The sequence below is a fragment of the Hypanus sabinus genome, chromosome 26 (assembly GCF_030144855.1).
Source record: "Hypanus sabinus isolate sHypSab1 chromosome 26, sHypSab1.hap1, whole genome shotgun sequence".
NCBI lineage: Eukaryota > Metazoa > Chordata > Chondrichthyes > Myliobatiformes > Dasyatidae > Hypanus > Hypanus sabinus.
The window spans coordinates 43,772,883-43,799,918 of NC_082731.1; the positions used below are offsets into that span (position 1 = coordinate 43,772,883).

The 27,036-nt window shown below is 43.4% G+C and overlaps 2 protein-coding genes and 1 long non-coding RNA gene across 6 annotated transcripts in view; 2 read left to right on the forward strand and 1 right to left on the reverse strand.

Annotated features, from left to right (window-relative positions):
* LOC132381501 (uncharacterized) overlaps positions 1–24,491 on the forward strand; it is a 30,136-nt gene extending 5,645 nt beyond the window's left edge. Inside the window, exons 2-3 of the long non-coding RNA XR_009508052.1 lie at positions 11,913–12,181; positions 21,489–24,491. This is a non-coding gene — a long non-coding RNA (uncharacterized LOC132381501). The remainder of the gene's footprint in view (positions 1–11,912; positions 12,182–21,488) is intronic.
* fkrp (fukutin related protein) lies at positions 814–26,432 on the reverse strand. Of its 4 annotated transcripts, none has more exons than XM_059950941.1 (3): positions 26,300–26,432; positions 18,577–18,704; positions 814–3,547 (listed from the first exon to the last, which is right to left on the reverse strand). In XM_059950941.1, the coding sequence occupies exon 3, from the start codon at positions 3,379–3,381 to the stop codon at positions 1,876–1,878; it is 1,506 nt and encodes a 501-aa protein (XP_059806924.1). In that variant the 5' UTR covers positions 3,382–3,547; positions 18,577–18,704; positions 26,300–26,432; the 3' UTR covers positions 814–1,875. The 4 variants fall into 4 exon arrangements, with proteins under 4 accessions (XP_059806924.1, XP_059806925.1, XP_059806927.1 ...); XM_059950942.1 differs by lacking the exon at positions 26,300–26,432 and adding an exon at positions 25,737–25,840; XM_059950944.1 differs by lacking the exon at positions 18,577–18,704 and having other exon boundaries at positions 26,300–26,323.
* The window catches only part of LOC132381496 (striatin-3-like), an 84,733-nt gene continuing 83,579 nt past the window's right edge, over positions 25,883–27,036 (forward strand). The window contains exon 1 of the mRNA XM_059950940.1: positions 25,883–26,141. Within this exon, the coding sequence (XP_059806923.1) occupies positions 25,932–26,141 (210 nt within the window). The 5' untranslated portion in view covers positions 25,883–25,931. The remainder of the gene's footprint in view (positions 26,142–27,036) is intronic.

Consider the following 27,036-nt stretch of genomic DNA (forward strand, 5'->3'; position numbering starts at 1 on the left):
TCTGCCCCGGCACTCCTCCTCCACCACCTGTCCCACACCCCTCCCACGGCCCCCCTCTCTCACCATTCCCCACATCCTTTGTTCCAGCCAGATTTACAAACTCGATCTCCACTCCACATTGACAAGTACATTACTGTACCTAAGAGCGCCTCACAGTACTGCATACCTAATACTAAGATCTCTGGAATGCATTTTGGATGCACACCTTCTAACTCTAAAATGAGAACGCCAAACTAAGCCAAAAAGATTATAAAGACAGGTCAGGGCAAAAAACCACAATGGTATACACTCAGTGGGCACTTTGCTAGGTACTTCCTTTACTTAATAAAGTGGCCACTCAGTGTATATTCATTTTCTTCTGCTGCTGTAGCTCATCCACTTCCAAGTTTGATGTGTTGTGCATTCAGAGATACTCTTCCGCACACCGTTGTAACGCCTGGTTATCCGAGTTCCTGTTAGCTTGAACCAGTCTGGTCATTCTCCTCTGACCTCTCTCAGTAACATGGCATTTTTGCTCACAGAACTGCCACTTACTGGATTTTTAATTTGCCTTTGCACGATTCTCTGTAAACTCTAGAAATCAATGTTCCATAAAATCCCAGGAGATCAGTAATTTCTGAGACACTGAAACCACCCTGTTTGGCACCGGTAAGGTGACCTTCCTTCCCCATTCCGATCTTTGGTCTGAACAACAACTGAACCTCTTGACCATGTCTGAATGCTTTTATGCATCGAGTTGCTGCCACATGATTTTTTGATATTTGCATTAATGAGCAAGTGTGGCCACTGAGTGTGTGTCTGAATAGCAGTTTGATATTAATGGACTAAATAAAAGGCAGCCAATGAAGTTAATGATTAAAGTTAGGATCCAACGTTAGGATTATTGGTTATACTGGAAATATGTTGGGAAATTCAGAGTAATAGCTGGATGAAGTGAACGGAACACATGCAATACAAGAAATACTTGGAGTGGACACTGCATTTATTGGGTAATGGTGTAGTTCATCAAATTATGGGTGCACAGAGTTAGCAGCAGACTTTTCAAGTAATACATCAGAAGCTTAGCTGTGATAGGGACATGTTCAACACATACGTTGGATTGTCAGAGAGCACCCTCTAGTGCTCTGCATGCCTTAGTATTTCCAGTTGTGCATGCACATTGGGTCACTTTATATGTTCAGTCCTAACAGGGACTGTTAACTTCTAGTTAAGAGTCTTGAGATGTCTCCATGATCCTTGTGCAAATTTGTCTCTTTATATCCCATGATCTGTTTATTCAATCCATTGTCTCACTTATTAGATTTAACAGAATGAAATCATCTCTACATCGACAGTTGACAAATGCACCATTTGATGTGTTAATGAGTCAGATCAGATCTTTAGTTTGATTGCACCGAGGAAACAGACGATCAGTAGGGAGATTGCTGCTTCAGTGGAGATGCAGCTTTGCCTAGGAAAGGCTAGGTATGGATGGATGGATGACAGACAGAGGGACAGGATTTAACAAGTCAGATCAGTTATTTTGTTTGACTATCAGTTATTTTTGTTGTGTTCAGTGGAGAAGACAGTATCAGTCGGGATTGCTGCTTCTGTGGAGACGCAGCCTCTCCTCATTGGAAAACCATGAGCCTGGATGAAACTGAGCTCAAACCCTAATACCTCTCAACCGCTCAGCAACCATACCTATCTGCATTTGTGCACAAAGAAGGCAGTGGTCATGGAACCAGAAAATGGCTCAGAAGAAACAAGAACGTGGGATATCATGTTACAGAGCAAGAATACTTCTTGAAAAATTCTAACAACTGAACCCCCCCCCCTTGTGTTAACTGTGGTATATTTCATTCTGAGATACCTAATAGCCCCCTCCCTCGCCACCTAGTACACCTTCTCCAGTCTTTTCTTTGCAGGATTTGGGTACTGAGGGTTTTCGATGACGCCCTCCCCGAATTTTAGTTCCAGAAACCGCCTGTGATTGTTGGGAGCGTAAGCAGTGACCCCAGCAAACTGCATGGGTACGAGTGGCTTCAGAAAGTGCTCAGGGAACTCAACGTCCTGCTTGTGATCCATCCAGCTGTTTTTGGTCATGATGCCTTCCCTGGGATAGAAGGGCCACAGGTCAACATGCAGGTGATTGCTTTCACTGTACTGCACTCTGTAGAATTCTCCCTCCACTGCCTTTTCCCACAAGTAGCCATTCTCATCAACAATTGAGCCCGAATCCAGACTCCTCAGCAACTCGCACTTCTCCACGTCTTCCAGGTAAATCCCAAAATCCACGTCGTAGTCCCAGGGAATGATATCCTGTTGACGGACTGCTCCCAGTAGCGTGCCGCCCTCCATCCAGTAGCGGACCCCTGCGGATTCCAAGATCTTTATGACGTACTTGGCGGTCTCACGCAAGGCTCTGAGGCAGCAAGGCGGAGTCCACTTGTTTTCATATAGGTATTCGGGGGTGTCGTCATACACAGTGCCAAAACAGCGAGGAGTGTCTTTGCCGCACCCGTACCAGTGCTCCTTCCCGTCAGCCTCGACCACTCGCTTTATGCCAAAGTCTTTGAAGAGCTGAGCCAACCTTGCTTTGGCATTGTTGTCAGCCTTCCACTGATTGTGGGCCGACATGTACAGAGAGCGCTGGTATGAAGAGAAAGCCACATTATCTGCTGTCTTCACCCTCCAGCCATGCAGCGAAGACTGAATGAAGAGGGAAGTCATGAGTGGCCTCAGCATAGGCTGAGAGAGGTTGAACAAGTCTTCTGTCCGAAGGAGAACCACGGCATCTCCCCCAATGGCATCACAAAGCTGACTGGCAGACAGGCTATAAATTGCACTCCATTCCTTTAGGTTAACCCGCAAGTTTAGACATTGAAACATTCCTGAAGGCTGAACGGGGGCGGCAACCATTCGAGCTTTCTCCTTGTTGGCCTCGAATTCCTGAAGAAGGTGCTCAATTTGCTGGGCTGAGTCCAATTGTGCTCCATCTGGCACGAGAAGGGTGTACTCTGTCTTGATATAGAACTCAGGTCTAATGACATGGGGTGGCTGATCAGGAGATGCTTTCAGCAGGGCCATCTGAATATTCGGCTTATCGGGCAGCCCCAGCGGTGGGTAGGGTAGTTTGTCAGCGACCACCACAATGGGCTGATCCTGCCTTCCCTTGGTGAAGGACTGTGCAACGCCTACCACCCAGTTCTCAAAGTCCTCAAACTCTCTGATCAGCACGGTGATTCCAGTGACTCGCGACAGTGACAGCCTCCGAGAGGCAACTTTCCCAGGCTCCTTGTGCTTCAGCATTTGCTGTTGGGTTCTGGAGACATAGTACAGAACCACCAGGTTAATCAGTATTGCCCCAGTCAGCAGAAGCTGGCATAAACTAATCCGCATTGTGCTATTCGGGGTTTCAGTGGTGTTGCTGTTCAATCAGCAGCTTCTCTTAAATAATTTCTTGTTTCCTCTTGACATTACAGAAGTAACAGTTGTTGAGGTTCCTGATTCTTGGACAAGTTATATTTGCAGTTATTTCCTCAGGAACGAATCATCATGAACGGATCTAAAAACATAAAAGAAAGTTTTATGAAAAACTATCTTTGTGACCCACAACATGGAACTTATCAAATGGCAACCATAAAGAGCTTTTTGATCTCTCTTTCAAGCAACACAGAAGAATGTAACATCAAACATTCTTGTTTCATGAGCCATAACATCAACCCTCCCCCCACTTGCTCCAGCAAAAGTATCAACCGCAACCCCTCCCCCCCCCCACCACTGCCCATGGTGCCCCAGAGACCATAATCCATCAAAAAACCTACTGTCCATCCCAACACTTCAAACATCTCAGACAGGCTCTCTCTCTTTCACTAGCGAGGGGGAGAGAGATATAGCTCCTACCAAAGTGAGAGTGAAGACCAATGTTTTTGTTGCTGCTTTGCTCCCATTGTGTATGGGAGGGGAGGGGGGCTTTGAGGATCTAACATTTTGTGTCATTCATTCTTTGGGGATTTTACTCTCTGTTTCACAGATGTCTGCAAAGAGTAAGAATTTCAGGATGTACTGTATGCATTCTCTGATATTAAATTGATCCACGGAAACCATGGAGTGGTGGAAGACAGCAGCCATCAGTCAGGACCCCCATCACTCAGTATGTGCTCTCTTCTTATCACTGCCATTACAGAGAAGAGACAGGATCCTCAGGATATATGGGGTGTCCAGGGAGATGCACTGCCACCTGGCTGGTCGGAGGACACACAACATGCCAATCAACATTTGGTCCCTCCCAACTAATCAATGCACACCTAAATTATTGGTCACCTTAATTGGATTATCTCACCCAGCCCCATGCTTTAAAAGGTGAGACTTGGCCTTGACTTGGCCTTGGCTTGCCCTCTCTTACAGACCACCTCATTGGAGGTAAGTGCATTGATTTATGTTTGGGAAGGTCTATTGTTTGTCCTGGTAAGGGAGCCGCAGCTATCCAAGGTCAAGGGGGATAGGTGTTGTAGTGCTTTTCCCTTGTTCTTTGTTTGTGTAACCGTACCCTGTCCCCACACTGCTCCCTGTGTATTGTAGTTGCTTGTGTTGACCTGACTTCCCCTTGTAAATAAATTCCTTATTATTAAAACTGTGTGTGTCCAGGCCTCTACTGTTGAGACTCAAAGAACCAGTTATTTCCATCACAACAGAGGGGTAGCACCTCTGGTAAAAGGGCTTGTCATGTCCAGTCCAGGACAGCTCACTCATCTTTGGTCCCCACTGGACACTCAGCTCCCACCTGGGGCTCTAAGTAGCTATTTGCAAGCGGACAGACCCTGGTACACCACTCCTTCAGGTGGGCTAAACCAGGTAAGGGTAGCCAGCAGCCTCATACCCCAGTGAGATAGGGATATGCCTGTCCTAGCATGTGAAATCAGCTCCAGTGGACTGGGCGGATAAGATCTACAGTGAGATCCAATGGCCAGGAATGCGATTCTGCAACGCTCGATGGAGGGCACAGACGATGTCATGGTCATCCACTGAAACCAAAGAAGAACCCATTTTTTGACACTTGTTCATACCATTGGATCCAAACTTCTGAGGTTGAGAGAGTGGAACTGCCCCAGTGTAGTGGCTTTTCCACTTTAAAAACTCTCCCGCACAGCTTTCCTGTCATTGTCGGGCAAGATGGACAACCACCAATGCAGCATTCTGAAGACACAACCTCAACGTTTTAGGAACAGCTTCCTTTCCCTCCACCATCAGACTTTTTAACGTACAATCAACCAACCCATCAACATAACCTTGCTATTTTTGCAGTACTTATTTAATTTTCTATACTTGTAATTTATAGCTTTTTAATGTAATAGACAACTACTACAAAACAACAAATTTCATGACCTACTGTATGTCAGTGATATTAACCTTAATTCTGTTCTGCACCCTTGCCTTGGACAAGTTATATTTTCAGTTAATTCACTATCTTTAGTGGAAACATTTATGAAAAACCATTGAACATTACAGCACAGAAACAGGCCTTTGGCCCTTCTTGGCTGTGCCGAACCATTTTTCTGCCTGGTCCCACTGGCCCATATTCCTCCAAACCCCTCTCATCCATGCACCTATCCAAGTTTTTCCTTAAATGTTAAAAGTTAGCCCACATTTACCAATTCATCTGGCAGCTCATTCCACACTCCCACCACTCTGTGTGAGGAAGCCCCCCCGATGTTCCCTTTAAACTTTTCCCCCTTCACCCTTAACCCATGTCCTCTGGTTTTTTTCTCCCCTAGCCTCAGTGGAAAAAGCCTGCTTGCATTCACTCTATCTATACCCACCATAATTTTATATACCTCTATCAAATCTCCCCTCATTCTTCTACGCTCCAGGGAATAAAATCCTAACCTATTCAACCTTTCTCTGTAACTCAGTTTCTCAAGTCCTGGCAACATCCTTGTAAACTTTCTCTGCACTCTTTCAACTTTATTAATATCCTTCCTGTAATTCGGTGACCAAAACTGCACACAGTACTCCAAATTTGGCCTCACCAATGCCTTATACAACCCCACCATAACATTCCAACTCTTATACTCAATACTTTGTTTTATAAAGGCCAACGTACCAAAAGCTCTCTTAACTACCCTATCTACCTGTGATGTCACTTTTAGGGAATTCTGTATCTGTATTCCTAGATCCCTCTGTTCTTCTGTATTCCTCAGTGCCCTACCATTTACCTTGTATGTTCTACCTTGGTTTTTCCTTCCAAAGTGCAATACCTCACATAGAACTTACCTTTGTGACCCACAGCATGGAAGTCATCAAGTACCAACCATAAGGAGCTTTCTGATCTCCCTTTCTCCATTTCCTTAAAGCCATGGTGGGCAATGCTTTCCTTAACTACACCATTCCATATCCTCTTCCTGTTCTGTTTCCACCACTGTCACTCTGTCACTCTCCTAAACTTGTAAATGGTGTAGCTTCACTCCACCTTCAAACTCTCATTACTTCAACAATTAGCACTTTTTAAATTGCAAGCTTGGCATCTGCTGGCCCTTTTGAAACACGTTCAGCTTTCAGCTTCACGTCCTGTAGGGTTTAGGCCAGTTTTCTCAGCAACTACAAGTTTGACCATAAGACTTGGGAGCAGAATTAAGTCTTTCGACCTATTGAGTCTGCTCCACTACTCCATCATGGCTGATTTATTTTCCCTGCCTTCTTCTCATAATCTTTGACAATCTTAATAATCTAGAACCTATCAACCTCCGCTTTAAATATACCCAATGACTTCCTCCACAGCTGACTGTGGTCATGAATTCCACAGATTCACCACCCTCTGGCTCACCTCAGTTTTAAAGGGATGTCTCTTATTCTGATGTTGTGCCCTCGGATTGTAGGCTCTCCACTGCTGGAAATGTCCTTTCCATGTCCTCTCTATCCAGACCTCTCAATATCTGGTAGGATATTGAGAGGTCTGGATAGATAGGTTTCAATAAAATCCTCCCTTATTATTCTAAACTCCAGCGAGTACAGGCCCAGACGCACCAAACACTCCTTATATGTTAACCCCTTCAATCTCAGGATAATTCTTGTGAATCTCCCTGGACCTCTCCACTGCCAGCAAGTTCTTTCTTAGATAAAGGGCCCAAAACTGCTCACTGTATTCCAAGTACAGTCTGACCAATGCCTTTTAAAACCTCAGTATTACATCCTTGCTTTTATACTCTAGACCTCCCAAAACGAATGTTTTTGCCGCCTTTAGCACAGACTTGGTTTTAACTGATATTTTGGAAACTGTATGGGACACTGAGTGGGACTAAATGACTGTAATTACCGTCCCAGTTAATTGGAACACATCGAGACCAATATGTTTTGACCCAATAAAGCCGTTGTCCCAGTTTGCTGAAGTTTCATGGAAACAGTCACAAAGTCAAACTACCATTATGTATCTAAATGAAATGCAAAACAAATTAGAACACTTTGCATTAGATCCCAATAGTTATGGACGGAGGAATTCATCCAGTATACACTGACGTGTTCTTTTGATTGTAAGTGAACAAAATCAGTGCAGACTGCCTTTACACAATGCTTTTGACCATTGCATTCCCTAAATCTTTTTTCATTATAACATTCAAGATGATTGCTGACACCTTCAAATTTATCATAGCTCCTAACTTGTTAAAGGAGTGAAATAGTCTCATTTTCATTCCTGACCGTTTCTGGCATCTCTGAGCCTAAATGCGTGAAACCACAGGTGAGCAAAACAGTCCCGAGTTGTCTTAGCTGCTTATTTCTTGCCAATTATCAGTGACAAAAATCCCTGCTTATTTAGCAGAAACACACACAACTGTCACTATTTAAAAACTGTTCAATGTAAATATGGTGTAGCGTCTAATGGCCACAAACTGCACATGACTGACGCTAGTTCTTCTTCGGTTGTCCATCGGAATCCGATGACGATGTCCATTCCTTTAACGGTGAGATCTCTGGTGACTATTCAGTCCTGTCCTGGACCCACAAGGTCTATTGCAGGTGGGACATGTATATGTGGTAGTGGTGGTAGTGATGGCAACCATGGCTGCATTTCTCCTGGCTCTCTTCTGCTGTCTTCTGGTTGTTCTTTCCATCTCCAGAATACGAAGCCCCATCCCTACACAGCTGTTGCCAAGTGTTACGGTCAGCAGCAACATCCTCCAGGTCCTCAGGTCTGATCTTGCACCTCCAAACATTCTTCATTTGACCCTATAGCGCTTCTTCGGCCCTCCAGCTGAGCATCTCTTCAAGTTAAGTGGCAAAGTATCCCAAATAAATGAAGGGAATCATGGCTGTTTTATTGATTAATTTTTGTTTTCTAAGAGTTGTCCCAAATAAACAGCTGCCCCGATTAACTGACGGCCCAATTAACTGGAATCCACTGTATACATCGTCATCATCATTATGTGACATGTCATATGACGTGGGCGATCATGGTCATGACTGTTCTCGGCAAATTTTTCTACAGAAGTGGTTTGCCATTGCCTTCTGGGTTGTGTCTTTACAAGACAGGTGACCCTCAGCTGTTAGCAATACTCTTCAGAGATTGTCTGCCCGGTGTCAGCGGTCGCATAACCAGGACTTGTGATCTGCACGAGCTGCTCATACGACTGTCCACTAGCTACTCCCATGCTAAGCAGGTGCTACACCTTGCCCAAGGGTGACCTGCAGGCTAGCGGAGGGAAGGAGCACCTTACATCTCCTTTGGTAGAGACGTATTTCAACACCGCCACCCCACCATATATATAAATGTATGAAACATAAGAAAGTACTAACCAAAAAATTCTGGTCAGGAGCCAGTACAAATGATACTCAGCATGGGTCTCAGCTCTGAGGTTAAATATCTCCTGCTTGTGTAAAAATAAATTTAAATTCTGTCATTTATTTTATTTGTAACAAGATCAGATACTCCAATACTCTATCAAAACTCCAATTACTGTGGAAATCTTCAGAAATTACCGAAGAGCCTCGAAGTCAGAAACTCTCTATTTTGAAGCCAAGCACAGGCTGATAATCTTGTTCCAACAATGACTACATCATCTTGGACTTAGAAAAGTCTTTCAAGAGAAAAAGTCCCTTTAACAGAGAGATCTCGGGGTCCACTTCCATAGAACTTTTAAAGTTGCTGTGCAATTTGAGAGGGTTGTTGAGAAGATGTGTGTTGACCTTCATTAATTGGGAGACTGAGTTCAAGAGCTGCGAGGTAATGTTGCAGGTTTATAAATCTCTGGTTAGACCACACTTGAAGTATTGTGTTCAGTTCTGATTGCCTCAATATAAGGAGAATGTGGAAGGTTTAGAGAGGATATTTAACAGGATGCTTCCAGGATTTGAGAAGATATCTTATGAGGATGGGTTGAACAAGTTAGGTCTTCTCTCTTTGGAGCAAACGAGGAGAAGAGGTGACTTGATAGAGGTGTATAAGATGTTAAGAGCTATAGATTGAGTGGATAGCCAGAAACAATTTCCCAGAGTGGAAATGGCTGAAACAAGAGGGAATAATTTTATGGCGATTGGAGGAAAGATTGGGGGAATATCAGAGGTTAATATTTTTATATTAGGGACACTTGAGAAACTCTTTGATTTATACTCTTTGGATGATAGGAAAATGGAGGGCTACATTGGAGAGAAGGGTTAGATTGATCATAGAGTGGGGTAAAAGATTGGCACAACGTTGTGGGCCGAAGGGTCTTGTTTGATGTTGTATGTAAGTCCTGCCCAATCTATTAGTAGAGGACTCTGTACTATCACTGATGCAATGTTAAATCAGAATCAAAATAGCTTTCATTATTACCAGCATGTGTCAAAAACAGAAATAATATATATTTAAAAAGTGAGGTCGAGTTCACAGGTTCCCGATGAAGGGTTTCGGCTCGAAACGTCGTCACTACCTCCTCCCATAGATGCTGTCTGGCCTGCTGAGTTCTGCCAGCATTTTGTGTTTTTCACAAATTCAATGTCCATTTAGGAATCAGAGGGGAAGAAGCTGTTCCTGAATCGTTGAGTGTGTGCCTTCAGGCTTCTGTACCTCCTTCCTGATGGTAACAGTGAGAAAAGGGCATGCCCTGGGTGCTGGAGGTCCTTAATAATGGATGCAGCCTTTCTCAGACACCACCCCCTAAAGACATCCTGGGTACTTTGTAGGCTAGTACCTAAGATGGAACTGACTAAATTTACAACCCTCTGCAGCTTCTTTCGGTCCTGTGCAGTAGCCCCCCTGCTCCCCCATACCAGACAGTGATGCAGCCTGTCAGAATGCTCTCCACGGTACATCCATAGAAGTTTTGGAGCGTTTTTGTTAACATACCAGATCTCTTCAAACTCCATATAGTAGCTGTCTTGCCTTTATCTCTGAATTGATGTGTTGGGACCAGTTTAGGTCCTCAGAGATTTTGGCACCCAAGAACTTGAAACTGTTCCCTCTCTCCATTTCTGATCCCTCTGAGAATTGGTATGTGTTCCTTACTCTTTCCCTTCCTGAAGTCCACAATCAGCTCTTTTGTCTTACTGACTTTGACTGCAAGGTTATTGCTGTGACACCACTCCACTAGTTGGCATATCTCACTCCTGTACGCCCTCTCATCTCCATCTGCAATTCTACCAACAATGGTCTAGTCTCCTCTCAGATGGCAGTTCAAAGGAGTAGAAAAGTTCCCTCTAGCACCCAGGCTAATATTCATCTCTTAAATACGCATAAAAATATTCAGACGACCATGGTTTGTAGGATCTTACTGTGTGCAGGTAGTTTCAATAATTGAAGCACTCTAAAGTCATTTGCATTACCTGTTCTGTGTTTGAGAAGACTTGGTATGTCTCCAAAAACACAAAAATTTCTACAGATGTAGTGTGGAGAGCTTTCTAACTGGCTGCATCACCGCCTGGTATGGGGTGGGGGGGGGGGGGTACTTACAAATGGACTGCCATAAACTTTTATATTAAAAGTTTGAGTTAAATACAACGGTTCATAATAATGAACTCACGCACTACTTTGTGACACTCATTAAAACACTGCGCAGCTTCAGCAGTTCTTCCGCTCAAGGAAGAGAAAGCCATCCCCCATTTTAAGTCGGATTACGTCGCTGTTAACACTGTGTTGAGTGTGTAACTTCATACTTGGCTTAAATTTTTCTTATTTACCCTTGTAACCATGCCTCCAAAGCGTAAATCCGATGCAAGTGCTGGTAATGCATCAAAGATAAGGAAAACGATCACGATTGAAAATAAGGTGGAAATAATAAAGCAATCAGAAAGAAGTGAAACGCCATCGGTCATTGGAAAAGCATTAGGCTACAGTCGGACAACAATTGGAACAATAGATAGATAAAAGATAGTGAGGATAGTATTTGAGGAAGAAGACTGGGACCTAAAAACTCCAGAACAGAAAAAGATTTTGACGGAAGAGTTAGCTGAAGCCTTTCGTCTCATTGAAGCAGGGATGGCGAAGTTAGAGGAGCATGATCCTAATACAGAGAGGTGCACCAAGGTTTACCGTACAGTTACTGAGGGCCTCAGCTGCTACAAGGCCACTTACGACGAGAAGAAAAGCTCTGCATAGAAAGGTAAAATACATACTATAAACTAAGACAAACATTTGACTAACTGACGCTAAATAAGAACTGTATGTACCTGTTCCAACTTACCTACAATTCAACTTAAAGACAGACTTAGGAACGGATCTCATTCGTAACCTGGCGACTGTGTGTGTGTGTACTCATATTCACACACACATACATACTGCAATTCATTATTTTTCTCTCTACTATTATGTATTGCATTGTACTTTTGCAGCAAGTTAGCAAATTTCGTGACATGATGGGTGGACCTTAGGAGGGGCGATGGCTCCTAATATCGACTCCTTGGCTTGCACCTTTGGAAACAGCTCTATTTCCATCTTTAATACCTTTATTTTTCCCTTTCAGGGTTCTTTTGATGACCCTGACCTGGAGTTACACACAGACTTCGGTTCTTTGCTAGAATGGGATCTGTTCTCAGGGTTTCAGGACCAGCCAATGTTCAGATTGAGAGCCAGGGGTTAGCCTGAGAGGCAGCCTAGTGTTTGGAAGCATAAGATCTCGGGGCTCTGGAGACGGGCGGATCGGGGGTCGGTGTCACCCAAGATCTTTGCAATCTTCAGACACAGAGCTCAAAAAAAGCAACGAAATGGACTTTCAAGATCGTGAACCAGCAGGTTGTTATGTCTCCCACTCACTGTGAAAATGGGGGAAACCTCCCTCTCCCTTCTCAGGGAGAGAGAGAGAACTTGTGGGCTGTCGAATTTCAGATGAAATGTGAAGGTTTTGGGGTAACTTTGGTCTGTGTTTGCTATTGCTTAGCACCCGCTTGGGCTCAGTGATTGAACTGATGTGTTTATTTTTGCTGGTGGGGGGAGGGACTTTGGGGTTCTCACGTTTAACTGCCGTTCATTCTTTGGGGCACTCCTCTGTTTTTGTGGATGTTTTGCGAAGAAAAAGCATTTCAGGATGTAGTATACATTTCTCTGACATTAATCTTGACATTTGAACCTTCGACATAAGCTGATATTAAACTTGATTCACATTCTGATTGAATAAAGCATGGATGTCTGTACAGAATGAGACTAGACCTTGGCATTAATACAAATACCCAAGCTGTTGGCTGTAATTTTAGACGGAAGGACAGAAGTAAAATGCCTTGGCAGATGACATGGTACCAGACAGACAGTATCACACAGTCCACAACCAAGGGAAGAAAGAGAGAGCATGCATGTCCAGAGCACCTGTCACAGCCCCAGGACGTTCCAAGATTGTACTGTTACTTCTGAAGTCCAGTCTCTGTTACAGTACAAAATGTATCCACAGAAAGTATCTGCAAATGGACATGATAGATGGTATATTCCCACCCAGGTGCCAGGGTCAGAGATATCTTGGATTGGGTCCATGCCATTCTAAAGGGGGAAGGTGAGCACCCAGAAGTCTTGTTACATATTGGCACCAATGACATGGGTAGGAAAATCGAGGAAGTTCTGAAGGGAGAATTCGGGGATCTAGGTAGAAAGTTGAAAAACAGCATCTCCAGGTTAGTAATCTCTGGACTGCTGCCTTGCCACACACCAGCTTTGGGTAAAAATTGGATGATCTGGCAGATGAATGTGTGGCTGAGAAACTGGTGTTTAATATTTAACTGGGTTTAATATTTCTGGATCTCTACTGGAGAAGGTATGACCTGTACAAAAGGAACAGGTAACACCTGAACCCAAAGGGGACCAATATCCTTACAGGCAGGTATGCCAAAGCTATTGGGGAGGGTTTAAATTAATTTGGCAGTGGGATGGGAATCGGAGTGATAGGGCTGTGGTTTACAAGTAGAGACAGTGTGTAGTGAGATTGTCAGGAAGGACAGGCAGACGATGTGGCAAAATTGTAGTCAGTGGGATGGGTTGCAAGGTAGAAGGGGGATAAAATCGAAAAGAGTGTTAGAAACAGGATTGAAGGTTTTTGAATACACAGTATTCAAAATCTTGCAGTTAGAGATTGTCTGGTATGTTCTGTGCATCACTGAGTCATGGCTGAAAGAAAGTTACAGTTGGGTGCTAACATTCAAGGATGCACACTGTATCAAAAGGACAGGCAGGTAAGCTGAGGGGGTGTTGTGGCTCTGTTGGTTAAAAATGAAATCAAAAGGCAGAGTCCATTACCCAAGACATGCCCTGTTCCCACTGTTACCATCAGGCGGACATCTTCTTCCCCTCTGCCATCCAATTCCTGAATGGACATTGAACTCATGAACACCACCTCACTACCTTTGCACTACTTATTTTGACTTAATTATTTAATATACACACCCACAAAGTTAACAAAGTTCATGACATATATGGTGATATTAAATCTCATTCTGATTCAACTCCTTGGAAAGAGGTGACATAGGATAGGGAGATGTAGGATTGTTGTAGGTAGAGTTAAGAAACTACAAGAGTAAAAGGACACTGATGGGAGTTATATACAGGCCTCCAAATAGTAGCCAGGATGTGGGCTAACAATTACAACGGGAAATAGAAAAGGCAGGTACAAAGGGCAGTGTTGCAATAGTCAAGGGGTTTTCAAGATGCAAGCATAGATTGGGAAAATCGGGTTGATGCTGCATCCCAAAAGAGAGTATTCGTAGAATGCCTTCAAGATGGCTTCTTAAAAGAGCTTGTTGCTGAACAACCTAGGCGATCAGCTGTTCAGGATTGGGTGTTGTGCAATGAACCGGAATTGATTAGTGAGCTTAAGGTAAAGGAACCTTTAGGAAAGCGTGATCATAACTTGATAGAATTTACCCTACAATTTGAGAGGGAGAAACTTATGTCAGATGTATCTGTAATCCAATGAAGCAAAGGAAATTACAGAGGCATGAAAGAAGACCTGGCCAAAGTTGACTTTGAAGGGGACACTAATAGGGATAACAGCAAGGCAATTAGAGTTTCCAGGAGCAAATTGGAAGGTGCAGGATAGAGACATCCCAAAGAAGAAGCATTCTAAAGGCAGTATGATGCAACCATCGCTGATGAGGGAAGTCAAAGCCAAACATAGAAGTAAAAGAGAGGATATACAATAGACCACAAATTAATGGGAAGTTAGAATATTGGGAAATTTAAAAACAAATGGAAGGCAACCAAAAAACCCAAACATCAGCGGGGGGGGGGGGAAGAGATAGAATAGGAAAGGAAGCTAGCTAAGACTATCAGAGCATACAGTGTTTCTTCAGATACTTAAAATATAAAGAGTAAAAGGGAAACGGAAGTAGTTATTGGACCACTGGAAAATGATGCTGGAGAGGTAGTAATGGTGAACAAAGAAGGCCTGTTTGTGCTGTAATGTTCTATGGTTCTAAATGGTGGATGAAGTGAATAAGCATTTTGCCTCAGTCTTCACTGTGGAAGACACTAGCAGCACGCCAGAAGTTCGAGTGTCAGGGGCGGAAGTGACTGCAGTTGCTGATAGTAGGGAGACGGTGCTTAGAAAGCTGAAAGGTCTGAAGGTTGAACCAATGGACTACACCTTAGGGTTCTGAAAGAGGTAACTGAAGAAATTATAGATGCATCAATAATCTTTCAAGAATCCCTTGATTCTGGCAAGATTCCAGAGGACTGGAAAATTGCAAATGTCACTCCATTCTTCAAGAAGGGAAGAAGCCAGAAAAAAAGGAAATTATAGGCCAATTAGCCTGACCCCCATGTTTGGGAAGATGTTGAAGTTGATTGTTAAGGATGTGGTTTCAAGGTACTTTCAGGCACATGATAAAAGAAAGCCAAAGTCAGTATAGTTTCCTCAAGGGAAAATCTTGTCCGACAAATAACAAGCAGGATAGACAAAGTAGAACTGGAATATGTTGTGTACTTGGATTTTCAGAAGGCCTTTGACAAGGTGCTGCACATAGGACCATACCATAAGATATAGGCACAGAATTACACCATTTGGCCCATCAAGTCTGTTCTGCTATTTCATCATAGCTGATCCAATTTTCATCTCCGTCCCAATCTCCTGCCTTCTCCCCATATCCTTTCATGCCCTGACCAATCAAGAATCTATCAACCTCTATCTTAAATATACATAAAGACTTGGTCCCCATAGCTGCCTGTTGCAAAGAATTCCACAAATTCACCACCCTCTGGCTAAAAAACTTATTACTCATCTCCATTCTAAAAGGATGCCCCTCTGTTCTGAGGCTGTGTCCTCTGGTTGTAGACTCTCCCAACATAGGAAACATCTTCCATGTCCACTCTTTCAAGGCCTCTAATCATTCGATAGATTTCAATTAGGTCACACATCATTCTTCTAAATTCCAGTGAATACTGGCCCAGAGCCATCAAATGCTCTTTATATAACAAGCTATTCAATCCTGGCAACGCACACAAAATGCTGGTAGAACACAGCAGGCCAGATAGCGTCTATAGGGAGAAGCACTGTTGACGTTTCGGGCCGAGACCCTTTGGCAGGACTCAAATTCTGGAATCATTTTTGTGAACCTCCTTTGAGCCCTCTTCAGTTAGTAAATCCTTTCTAAGGGGCCCAAAACTGCTCTCAATGCTCCAGATGAAGCCTCACCAGTGCTTTATAAAGTCTCAACATTATATCCTTGCTTTTATATTCTAGTTCTCTTGAAATGAAAGCTAACAATGCAATTGCCCTCCTCACCACAGACTCAACCTGCAAATTAACCTTTAGGGAATCCTGTGCAAGGACTCCCAAGTCCCCTTACACCTCAGACTTTGTACTTTTTCTCCTTTTATTTCTTTTACCAAAGTGCACGATCGTACACTTCCTGGCACTATTCCATCTGCCACTTCTTTGTCCATTCTCCTAATCTATCTAAGTCCTTCTGAAGCCTCTCTGCTTCCTCAAATCTACTTGCCCCTCTATCTATATTCATGTCATCTGCAAACTCTGCAACAAAGCCATCAATTCCATCATCCAAATCATTGATGCCTAGCATTAAAACATTTGGTCCCAACACAGACCCCTCTGGAACACCACTAGTCACTGACAGCCAACTGGAAAAGGCTTCCTTTCTTCCCACTCTTTGCCTCCTGCCAATCAACCACTGTTTTATCCATGCTGGAATCTTTCCTGTAATACCACAGGCTCATAACTTGACAAGCAGCTTCATGTGTGGCACCTTGTCAAAGGCCTTCTGAAAATCCAAATACACAACATCAACCAATTCTCCTTTGTCTCCCCACCTTGATATTTCTTCAATGAATTCCAAAAGATTTGTCCAGTCAAGATTTTCCCTTGTGAAACAATAAACACTGACTACTGTCTATTTTATTATGTGCCTCCTCATCCTTAATAATCAACTCCAACATCTTCCTAACCACTGAGGTTAGCCTAACTGGCCTATAGTTTCCTTTCTTCTGCCTCTCTCCCTTCTTGAAGAGTGAAGTGACATTTGCAATTTTCCAGTCTTCTGGAATCATTCCAGAATCTAAAGATTCTTGAAAGATCATTACTATACTGTGCCTCCATGATCTCTTCAGCCACTTCTTTGAGAACCCTGGTGTGTACTGTCTGGTCCAGGTGACTTTATCTATCTATAGGCTTTTCATTTTCCTAAGAACCTTCTCTCTAGTAATAACCCCTGACACCTGGAATTTCCACTATACTGCTAGTGTCTTCCACAGTGAAGATTAATACAAAATACTTATTCAGTTCATTCGCCATTTCATTGTGACTCATTGTTACCTCTCCAGCATCGTTTTCTAACAGTTCAATTTCCACTCTTGCCTCTCCTTTTACAGTTTAAATATGAAGAAACTTTTAATATCCTCTTTAATATTATTGGCTGGCTAGCTTACTTTCGTATTCCATCTTTACCTTCTTACTGACTTTAGTTGCCTTTTGTTGGTTTTTAAAAGCTTCCCAACTCTTTAACTTCCCACTAATTTTTACTCCATTATATGCCCTCTTTGGCTTTAATGTTGGCTTTGACTTCGACTTCTCTTGTTAGCCACAGTTGTATTGAGGAACTATATGCAGACTTAAATGGGCTAAAACCTGACTTATTTGCAGCTTGGCTAATAATGTTGCAAAGATAACTAATGAACACTGGAGTGCTTGTACATGAGAAAGCTGCTCTGTGTAACTAACTATCAAGGTGCCTAGCAACAACCAGTGTGTATGTGATAACGAATATTTAACAAGCAGCCTTAGACAGTACTCTATGAGTGGGGACTCTGTATTGTCAACTGAGACACAAGCTTGCTAATAAACAGTATGCAATTTTAAGTGAAATGCATTTGACAATTATTCCCTGGGTCTGAACCTAAAGTCCTCTGGTAGAGAGGCAGATGGACAGTGTCATTTTGCCTTTAGAATACTTCTTCCTCTTTGAGATGTACATAATCTGTGCCTTCTGAATTGCTTCCAGCAATTCCAGCCATTGCTGCTCTGCAATCGTCCCTGCCAGAGGTACTTTTCCCACCAATTCAGTCCAGCTCCTCTAATTCCCTTTACTCCACTGTGATACTGATACGTCTGACTTTAGCTTCTCCTTCTCGAATTTCAGGGTGAATTCAATCATATCATGATCACTTTCCCCTAAGGGTTCTTTTACCTTGAGCTCTCTAATCAATTCTGGTTCATTGCACAACACCCAATCCAGAATAGCTGATTAGTTGATCCCCTCGTGGGCTCAACCCGAGGAGCTCAAAAAAGCCATCTCATAGGTATTCTAGAAATTCCCCTCTTGGAATCTAGCACCAGCCTAATTTTCCCAATCTACCTGCATATTAAAATCCCCCCATGACTATTGTAACATTGCCCTTCTGGTGTACATTTTCTATCTCCCATTGTAATTTGTAGACCACATCTTTACTACAGCTTGGAGGTCTGTATACAACACCCATCGAAGTCCTTCTACCCTTTCTGTTTCTTAGCACAATGCAACACCTTCTGACCCCCTATGCCACCTCATTCTAATGATTTTATTTCATTTTGATTTTCCCCTTCCATATTTAGAGTTGCAACTGGAGTGCTCTGGCAATTGATCTACAGATTTAGGAGACTGAGAATCAAGGCTGGGAAGATAGCTTAATTTCAAAGAACAATATAGATTGTGGTTTACCTGAGATTATGGTGAGATAGATTATTCCATCTTTCCTTTAAGTGTTTTTGACACAACAACTGTCGCAGCTGTGAGGTTTTGTTGCTGATTTCTGTGCATTACATAATACGCACGAATGACCATGAAACCTGGGTTCATTAAAGAGAAGCCAATTAATTTGCATGTTCAGTGGTGCTATCCAATGGGGAGGAAACATGGAAATGAAACTAGTTGACATAAGATCATAAGACATAGGACATTCAGTTCATTCAGTCTGCTCCACCAATACAACCTAACAGATTAAATAGATCCTTCTCAGCAGTAGGTGAATCAGAATCAGGTTTAATAGCACCGGCATGTGTCATGAAATCTATTAACTTTGCGGTAGCAGTACAATACAAAATTATAAAAGTATGAATTAGTCAGTATATAATTAAATGGCAAATTTTCTAAAGTATTCATGGGTTCAATGTCCATTCAGAAATTGGATGGCAGAAGGGAAGAAATTGTTCCTGAATAGTGGGATATGCACCTTCAGGCTTCTGTATCACATCCCTGATGGGAGCAATCAGAACAAGGCTTGTCCTGGGTGATGGGGGTTCTTAATGAGGGACACTGTCTTTTAAAGGCATCGCTCCTTGAAGATGTCCTGGATACAATAGAGGCTATTACCCATGATGGAACTGACTGAGTTTGACAGTTTCAGGTTGACAGTGTTGTTAGAAGGTGTTTGGTGTATTGGCATTCATCAACCGTGAGATTGAGTTCAAGAGCCGTGAGGTAATGTTACAGATATAAGATCTTGGTCAGGCCCCACTTAGAGTGCTGTGTTCAGTTCTGGTCACCTCACTACTGGAAGGATGTGGATACTATGGAGAGTGCAGAGGAGATTTACAAGGAAGTTGCCTGAATTGGAGGATGTACCTTATGAGTATAGGTTGGGTGTACCTGGCCTTTTCTCCTTGGAGCTACAGAGGATGAGAGGTGACCTGATAGAAGTGTATAAGATGATGAGGGGCATTGATCGTGTGAATAGCCAGAGGCTTGTTCCCAGGGTAACACGAAGGGGGATAGTTTTAAGGTGCTTGGAAATAGGTAATGTGTTATGGACTGGTCCAGAGCCCGCATTCTGGGTCTTGATCCGGTCCGTGGACTCTGGACTCCGGGTCTTGTAGCCGTCCCTCCTTTCACCCTTAAGCCTAAATAGGATCACCTTGGCTTAAGGAGGTGCACCTGGGACCTATTGGTTGGAAGTTGGTATAAGGGGCTCTGGGACTGAGTCTAGTTGGGGGGGTTGTCCTGTTCTTCTTGTACTTGCTGGTTGGCTTTGTTTGTGCTGTTTGCCTGGCTATCCCATCTTGACCCTGGCTTGGAGTATCCACTGTTAATCATCTAGTTCTGTAAGTCTGTTCTTGTAGTCACCCTGGACTGAGCTCCCTTCTGATCCCTTGCCTCTGTTGGGTAAGCAGGCTGGACTGCTGTTGCCTGGTGGGGGGGGGGAACTCTGACTTTCCTGCCCCTCTCTTCTGATGGGTTGTGCCCTGCAACCTTCCTGGGTGCTCTGTGTCTTGCCCAGGCCCTTGTTTTCCTGCCTGGAAGGTGGCCCTGCCCAGGAGCTATGGGGCCTGCCCTGAGGACTCTGACCCTTTCCTACCCCTTGCTTCTAATGGGTGGTGCCCGGCATCCTGCCCAGGCTCCTGTTTTCCTGCCTGGTAGGCTGGGCCCTGCCCAGGAGTATGTGGCTATCCTTGTTCCATTGACCCATCCTTTGCCATGAACTCCAGGGTCCTGCCTTTGCCATGAACTCTCTGAACCCCAGGATTACTGTTGCCTGCCATGGTCTCCCCATCTTGTTCTATCCTTTAGTTGTTCCTGTCCTGCCCCTAGTACTTCAATGCGTGTGTCCTGCATTTGGGTCCAGTCTCCATGTCCCCCTTGTGATATAATCAGGGGAGGTCAGGTAAGTTTTTCACACAGAGTGGTGGGTGTGTTGAATGCACTGGTGGTGGAAGTGGTTACAATAGGGTCTTTTAAGATCCTCTTGGATAGGAACATGGAGCTGAGAAAATTTAGAGGGCTCTGAGCTAGGGAAATTCTTGGCAGTTTCTAGAGTAGGTTCCATGGTTGGCACAACATTGTGGGCTGAAGGGCCTGTAATGTGCTGTAAATTTCTATATTCTGAGTTTACAGCTTTCTGCAGCTTACTTTAATCCTATGCAGTCCTCCCTCCCCTCAATACCAAATGGTGATGCAGCCAGCTAAAATGTGCTCCACAGTACAGCTATAGAAATTTTCAAGTGTTTTTGGTAACAAACTAAATCTCCTCGAACTGCTAATGAAATATAGCCACTGCCTTGCCTTCTTTATAGCTTCATTGATATGTTGGGTCCAAGTTGGGTTCCCCAGAGATTCTGACATGCAGGAACTTGACATTCCTCACTCTCTCCCTTCTGATCCTACTTTGAGGATTGGTTTGTTTCCTTGTCTTACCCTTTCTGAAGTCCACAATCAGCTCTTTAGTCTCACTGATGTCACCACTCAACTAGCTGGTATATCTAACTCCTGTATGCCCTCATAATATATTTTAGTGAAAAGCAAGGGGAATGGCTAATCAAGAGCAGTAAACTGGCAGCTGGGCAATAGAAAAGAAAGATTATAATGCCAATATTTCTTTTCCAATTGAATACGAACTGGACCAGGTACCAAAGTGCTCTGAAAATATATATTGAGCCTCATCAATTAGCAAAGATATATCAGTAACAATCAGAATTGCAGAAACATATTAGTTGATGGTGAGGCAGGATGCTGAGAGATGGAAAGCAAATGCAGGCAAGACAGTGGTTTGAAACTGCTCCAACATTCATTATAATCTAGGCTAAGTGTTTTGGATGACAAAGCAGAAAGATAAGAAAGATTTGCTTTATTTGTCACAGGTACTGTACACAAAATCCTGGAGAAACACAGTGGAATGCATCGCCTTGCAGCAACAATCAACACAGTCTGAAGTTTGTGCTGGGGGGAGCCTGCAAGTGTCACCAATATAGCATGCCCACAACTCACTAACTGTAACCCTAATCGATCGTCTTTGGAACACGGGAGGAAAACTGAGCACCTGGAGGAAAATCTCTTGGTCAAGGGGAGAACGTGCAGGCTCCTTACAGAGAACGATGGGAAATGAACCCCAATTGGTGATAGTAAAGCAAAGTTTAACCCATACCACTTTAAGGGTGTTGATCTTCCAACTTACTCAACTCACCATATAATTCCATGTACTTTGATTCACTGGGGAGTCCTAAAGCACTTTTAATGTTCTCAAGATGTCCTAAAGTATTTTTACAGTGAACAAGCAACACTTATGATGGTCACTACTGCAATCTAGAAACTGCAACTGAAAATCTTCAAACTTCTATTCTTAAAATTGTGACACATAAAAATGATTTTACCATCTGCATTTTTCTCCAAAAGTAGAGAGAAAGACTTGAAAAGTTCACATACCACCACAATAAGTTCACAGGTTCACTGTTTGTACACCTGGCCAGGTTCCTGGAACTGTATGACTCATTATCCCAACAAAACAGTAGCTACACAGTACAAACTGAAGAAATGCCAAGGATTTGGAGAAACAAGAGACTGCAGATACCAGAAATCTTGAGGGACACACAAAACACTGGAGCAACTGTGCATTTTTGTGGTCTTCACTTCCAAGGGTGATATTGTCAATTTTTATGGAGAGCTTAAAACATGGCTGGTTAGGTAGTGGTTGATACAGGACCCATGTCTTTTTTTATATTCAAAACAAAACCGAGGACCCTAGTGTTTTGGGAAAGGCATGCAACATGGGTCAGAGTGTGCCGCAGTGGTGCTGTCATCCACGCACTAAAGCTTCATGATAGTGGTGGTGCTGGTCTTGTCTGTTTCGGTGTGTGACCCTGCAGTCGACTGTATTGTTATGCTTCACTTACAAAGATGTCTGTCTCTCTCTCTCTCTCTCCCTCTCCCTCTTCCTCTTCCCCACCCCCCCCCCCAAAAAGAGATTCAGTGATGTTGGAAATCTTGGTCAACCCAGCTAGATTCTCCTATCTTTGAGTTTCCTTGACTTTTTTTAATACAGTATATCAAAAAAGCTTTATTCATAATAAAAAATTATTTACAAGAATAAACTACATTTTTAGATGATGCATTAAATAGTGTCTTAGCACATTCCTTAAAACGTAACAAAATACAATAAGACTTGCAGTGGCAAAAATTGATCCAAAATCAAGACAATTGCCACCATCCTGAGATGGCAGACCAAGTTGTTATACTTGTGTGACACACCTACAGCTCTAATGATTGCTCTAAAGAGGTGAATTTCTTATACCAATTTTTTATTCGCAATTAGTAAACATACAATTACTATTGAATGTTATCTCAGTGACCAACAAAGATGTGACTTCTCTCCACTGCAAACTGCCATGAAATAAGCATGAATAAGTAACAGCCCCCACTCAAGTGACTTGTTACCATAACAACGCACAACACAGAATATACGGCTCCTACAGGACTGTTGTCACTCAGGAGGCCTCCTAGGGTGGAATGCTACTACAATAATTCAACCACCCCCTCCAGTGCCTGAAGAACTCTATACTGTGGTCCTTCCCTAACGAGCCCTTGCAGTGGCTGCACAAATCTCCACTGCGTCCCCTCAGCATGTACTCCTGCAGCTAGTCGGCAGCATTCCTCTGTGGACGTGTTGGCAGACCAGCAAGTTGCGGGCACACCAAAGGGCGTCTTTCACCGAGATGATGATCTGCCAGCAGCATTTGATGTCCGTCTCTGTGTGTCCCTGGGAACAGCCCTTGGATCAGAGAGTCCTCTGTCATGCAGGTACTTGGGATGAACATGACACAGGCTCTGACATCATGACGTGTGTGATCATGATTTTTCCATGACTGCTCTTGGCAAATTTTTCTACACGAGGTTTGCTATTGCTGCCTTCTGGGCAGTGTCTTACGAGACAAGTGATGCCCCATCCATTATCAGTCCTCTTCAGAGATTGTCTGCCTGGCATCAGTAGTTGCATAACCAAGACTCGTGATATGCACCATCTGCTCATATGACTATCCACCACCGACTACCATGGATTCACGTGACCCTAATCAGGGGTCTAAGGTGTAGCAAGGTGCTACACCTTGCCCAAGGGTGACCTGCAGGCTAGCGGAGGGAAGGAGTGCCTTACACTTCCTTTGGTAGAGACGTATCTCCACCCGCCAACCCAAATAATAACAACGTATTTATAGAGCACTTTTCATACAAACTATTTAGTTCAAAGAGCTCTACGATGGAAGTATATAAATGGAGCAAACGTGAAAATAAGACAAAAAGATGTCACTTAAATGCAAGGTTTAATAAATAGGTTTTGAGCCCCGTCACTGAACTGTTCCCACAGCCTATGGACTCACTTTCAAGAATTTTTCACCTCATGTTCTCGATATTTATTGCTTATTTATTTATTATGTTTTCTTTTTGTATTTGCAGAGTTTCTTGTCCTTTGCACATTGTCTGTCCTGTTAGTGCAGTCTTTCACTAATTGTTTCTGCTATTGACTGTATTGAGAATGATGGCAGGAAATGAATCTCAGGGTTGTATATGGTGATATATGTACACAGATAATAAATTTACTTTGAACTTTGAGAGTGTCAGCTGAGCCTGTGTCCCTCACAAACTGCCGGAGAAACTCAGCAGGCCAGGCAGCATCTATGGAAAAGAGTACAGTCGACGTCTCAGCCTGAAACAACTGTACTCTTCTCCATAGATGTTGCTCCCCCAGCATTTTGTGTGTGCTTCTTGGATTATCAGCATCTGCAGATTTTCTCTTGTTTGAGTCTGTATCCTTGATGGTTTTAGGTATTGAGTTCCACAGTTTTGGAGTGTAGTTCGAAATAAAAGCTCACCTGCCAATTATCTTCTGAGGGAGATTTTCAAGTTTGAGAGATCAGCAGAAGAAAAGATGAGAGCTCAAGCAGGATTATAAATCAAAAGCAAATCTGTGATGCACTCTGATCCCAGGCCATTGTGAGCTTTAAAAGCAAGTAAGAGAACTAGGAAATCAATTCTAAAAGATACAGAAAGCCAATGCAGAGTAGCCTGGATGGGAGTGATATGCTCCCTCATACTTTTTTTTAAATAATCAAACTTGGGTGTAATATCACTTACATATGTCCTGAAATTTGTTGAATTTACAGCAGCAGTGCTTTGCAATATATGATAATAAAAAACCTGAGAATTACAGTATGAATATAAAGTTCAAAGTAAATTTATTATCAGAGTACATACTTGTCACCACGTAAAACCCTAAGATTCTTTTTAAATAGAAAGTGCAATATTAAATTAGTGCAAAAATAGAAATGAGTGAGATATTGTTCATGGGTTCAATGTCCATTCAGAAATCAGGTAGCAGAGAGGAAGAAACAGTTCCTGAGTCATTGAATGTGTGCCTTGAGGCTCCTGTACCTCCTTCCTTAACGGTAGCAACAAGAAGCGGGCATGTCCTGGGTGAAAATGATCCTTAATGATGGAATGATGGATGCTGTCTTTTAGAGGCATCACTCCTTGAAGAGGTCCTGGATACAACGGAGGCTAGTGCCCATGATGGAATTGACTGACTTTAGAACTCTCTCAAGCTTTCTTTGATCCTCTGCATTAGTTCCCCCCCCCCCCCCACAGTTAGAATGCTCTCCACGGTACATCTGTAGAAATTTGTGTGGTTTTTAGTGACATACCAAATCCCCTAAAACTCCAAATGAAATAATAGCCGCTGTCCAGCCGCCTTGTAGCTGGATCGATATGGAGGGGCCAGGTTAGATCCTCAGAGATCGTGACACCCAGGAACTTGAATCTGCTCACTCTCTCCACCTCAGATCCCTCTATGAGGACTGTTGTGTGTTCCCTCGTCTTACCCTTAAAGTCTGTATCTTAAGCATGAAACCATTAGGCTTCTGTGAATTACAGTTATCAACCTATCACCGATTTAACCCAGAACCTGTAAGAAGTTGACCACAATTTGCATGTATGGCGAAGGAGTAGGAGTTAAAAGGTGTTTCACAGAAGTCGTCAAATACTTGAGAGTGAGCCATATCAGGAGAAAGTAGCTGAGCAAACTCAAAAGGCAGTCGCATAAAATAGAGAAGGCAATGGTTTACCAAAAGAATTAGAGACTTCTCTTCAAGTTTCCGCCAGCATTTTAAGCGTATTGCTGAAGGCAGAGGATGTTATGGCGGCACAGTATTTGGCAGGAAGTCTGCCGCAGCTCCCTCAGCGCGCATGCGCGCCCACCCAAGTGAAAGGGACTCCCACTATTTGGCAGGTAGAAGTGGGGGCGGGGAACGGGCTGCGGAATGGACGGACAGGCGGCTGCCATGGCTTCGGCGGGCGGCAACACGGGCTGTCCGAGCCCGGCCCCGGCCTCGCTGGATAAAATCGTCGCCGAAAGCCCCGCCGAGCCTGATGCCTACACCGTGCCCGGCATCCTGCACTTCATCCAGCACGAGTGGGCGCGCTTCGAGATGGAGAAAGCGCGGTGGGAGGCGGAGAAAGCCGAACTGCAAGTAAGTGTGTGGGGGGGGGGGAAAGAAGAATTAAACACCGCGGAAAAGCGGCCCTCTAGATCTCGGCCTTTCCTTTACCTTAAAAGGCGTCGACATCTGAGGAAAACGTACTTTAAAAAGTGTGTTTTGTGCGGAAGAAACGCTGCGGTTTTTTTTACCTTCTATTGTTACGGAGGGTCGGTGGTGCGCCGCCATCTTGGATTTAAAGATGGCGGCCGGCGGTTATGTCATTAGCCAAGAGAGCCTAGGCAAGAATTTAGTGCGATTGTTAGCACAAACTTGTATTATAATTTAAATATCAGTGCACAGATGCGCTGCTTCTGTTGCGAGTTTCTGATTTTGCTTGAAAATCTGCACCTTAGTGTTACGAGATGTGTCGGCGACAGTTCTCCAAATGTCAGATCTCTTGCTGCAAGTGATCTTTTCCTTTGTTTGGAATGTCAGTGTGTGCATCGATTTCGTAGCTTGGTAAATACACTCGTCCTGTCACATCTGATCCTACCTGGAATTAGTAGCGTGGCTGGTTTGTAGTGACAGTCAGTTGTCAGTATTGATCTGTATGAATTGGCGAGTTGCCAAGTTCCGCAAATTACCTTTATAAGTGGATCCAATTTTAAACGATTTCATTGTACACTGGAGGGAAAAATGAAGATGTTGGTTGCTGACAAGTAAATTTGCTAAATTTATATTCACCTTCAAACCTAATTTGCTTAGCTGTTGTGAGTATGATTTATCGTTGGTTGGGTTAAAAACCGTGGCCCCTTGACACACATGAAATATTTGAGCAGGGGCACGTTTGAGTTGATTTTTTTTCCCTCCACACATAACTGACTTGGTAGCTTCAGGTCGCTCATTGTTCACCACTGTGAAATATGATCTGCAGCCATTCCAGCAG

What these genes read in the sequence shown, in the direction of transcription:
- fkrp (XM_059950941.1), bottom strand. Translation starts at nt 3,381, where the DNA reads ATGCGGATTAGTTTATGCCAGCTTCTGCTGACTGGGGCAATACTGATT.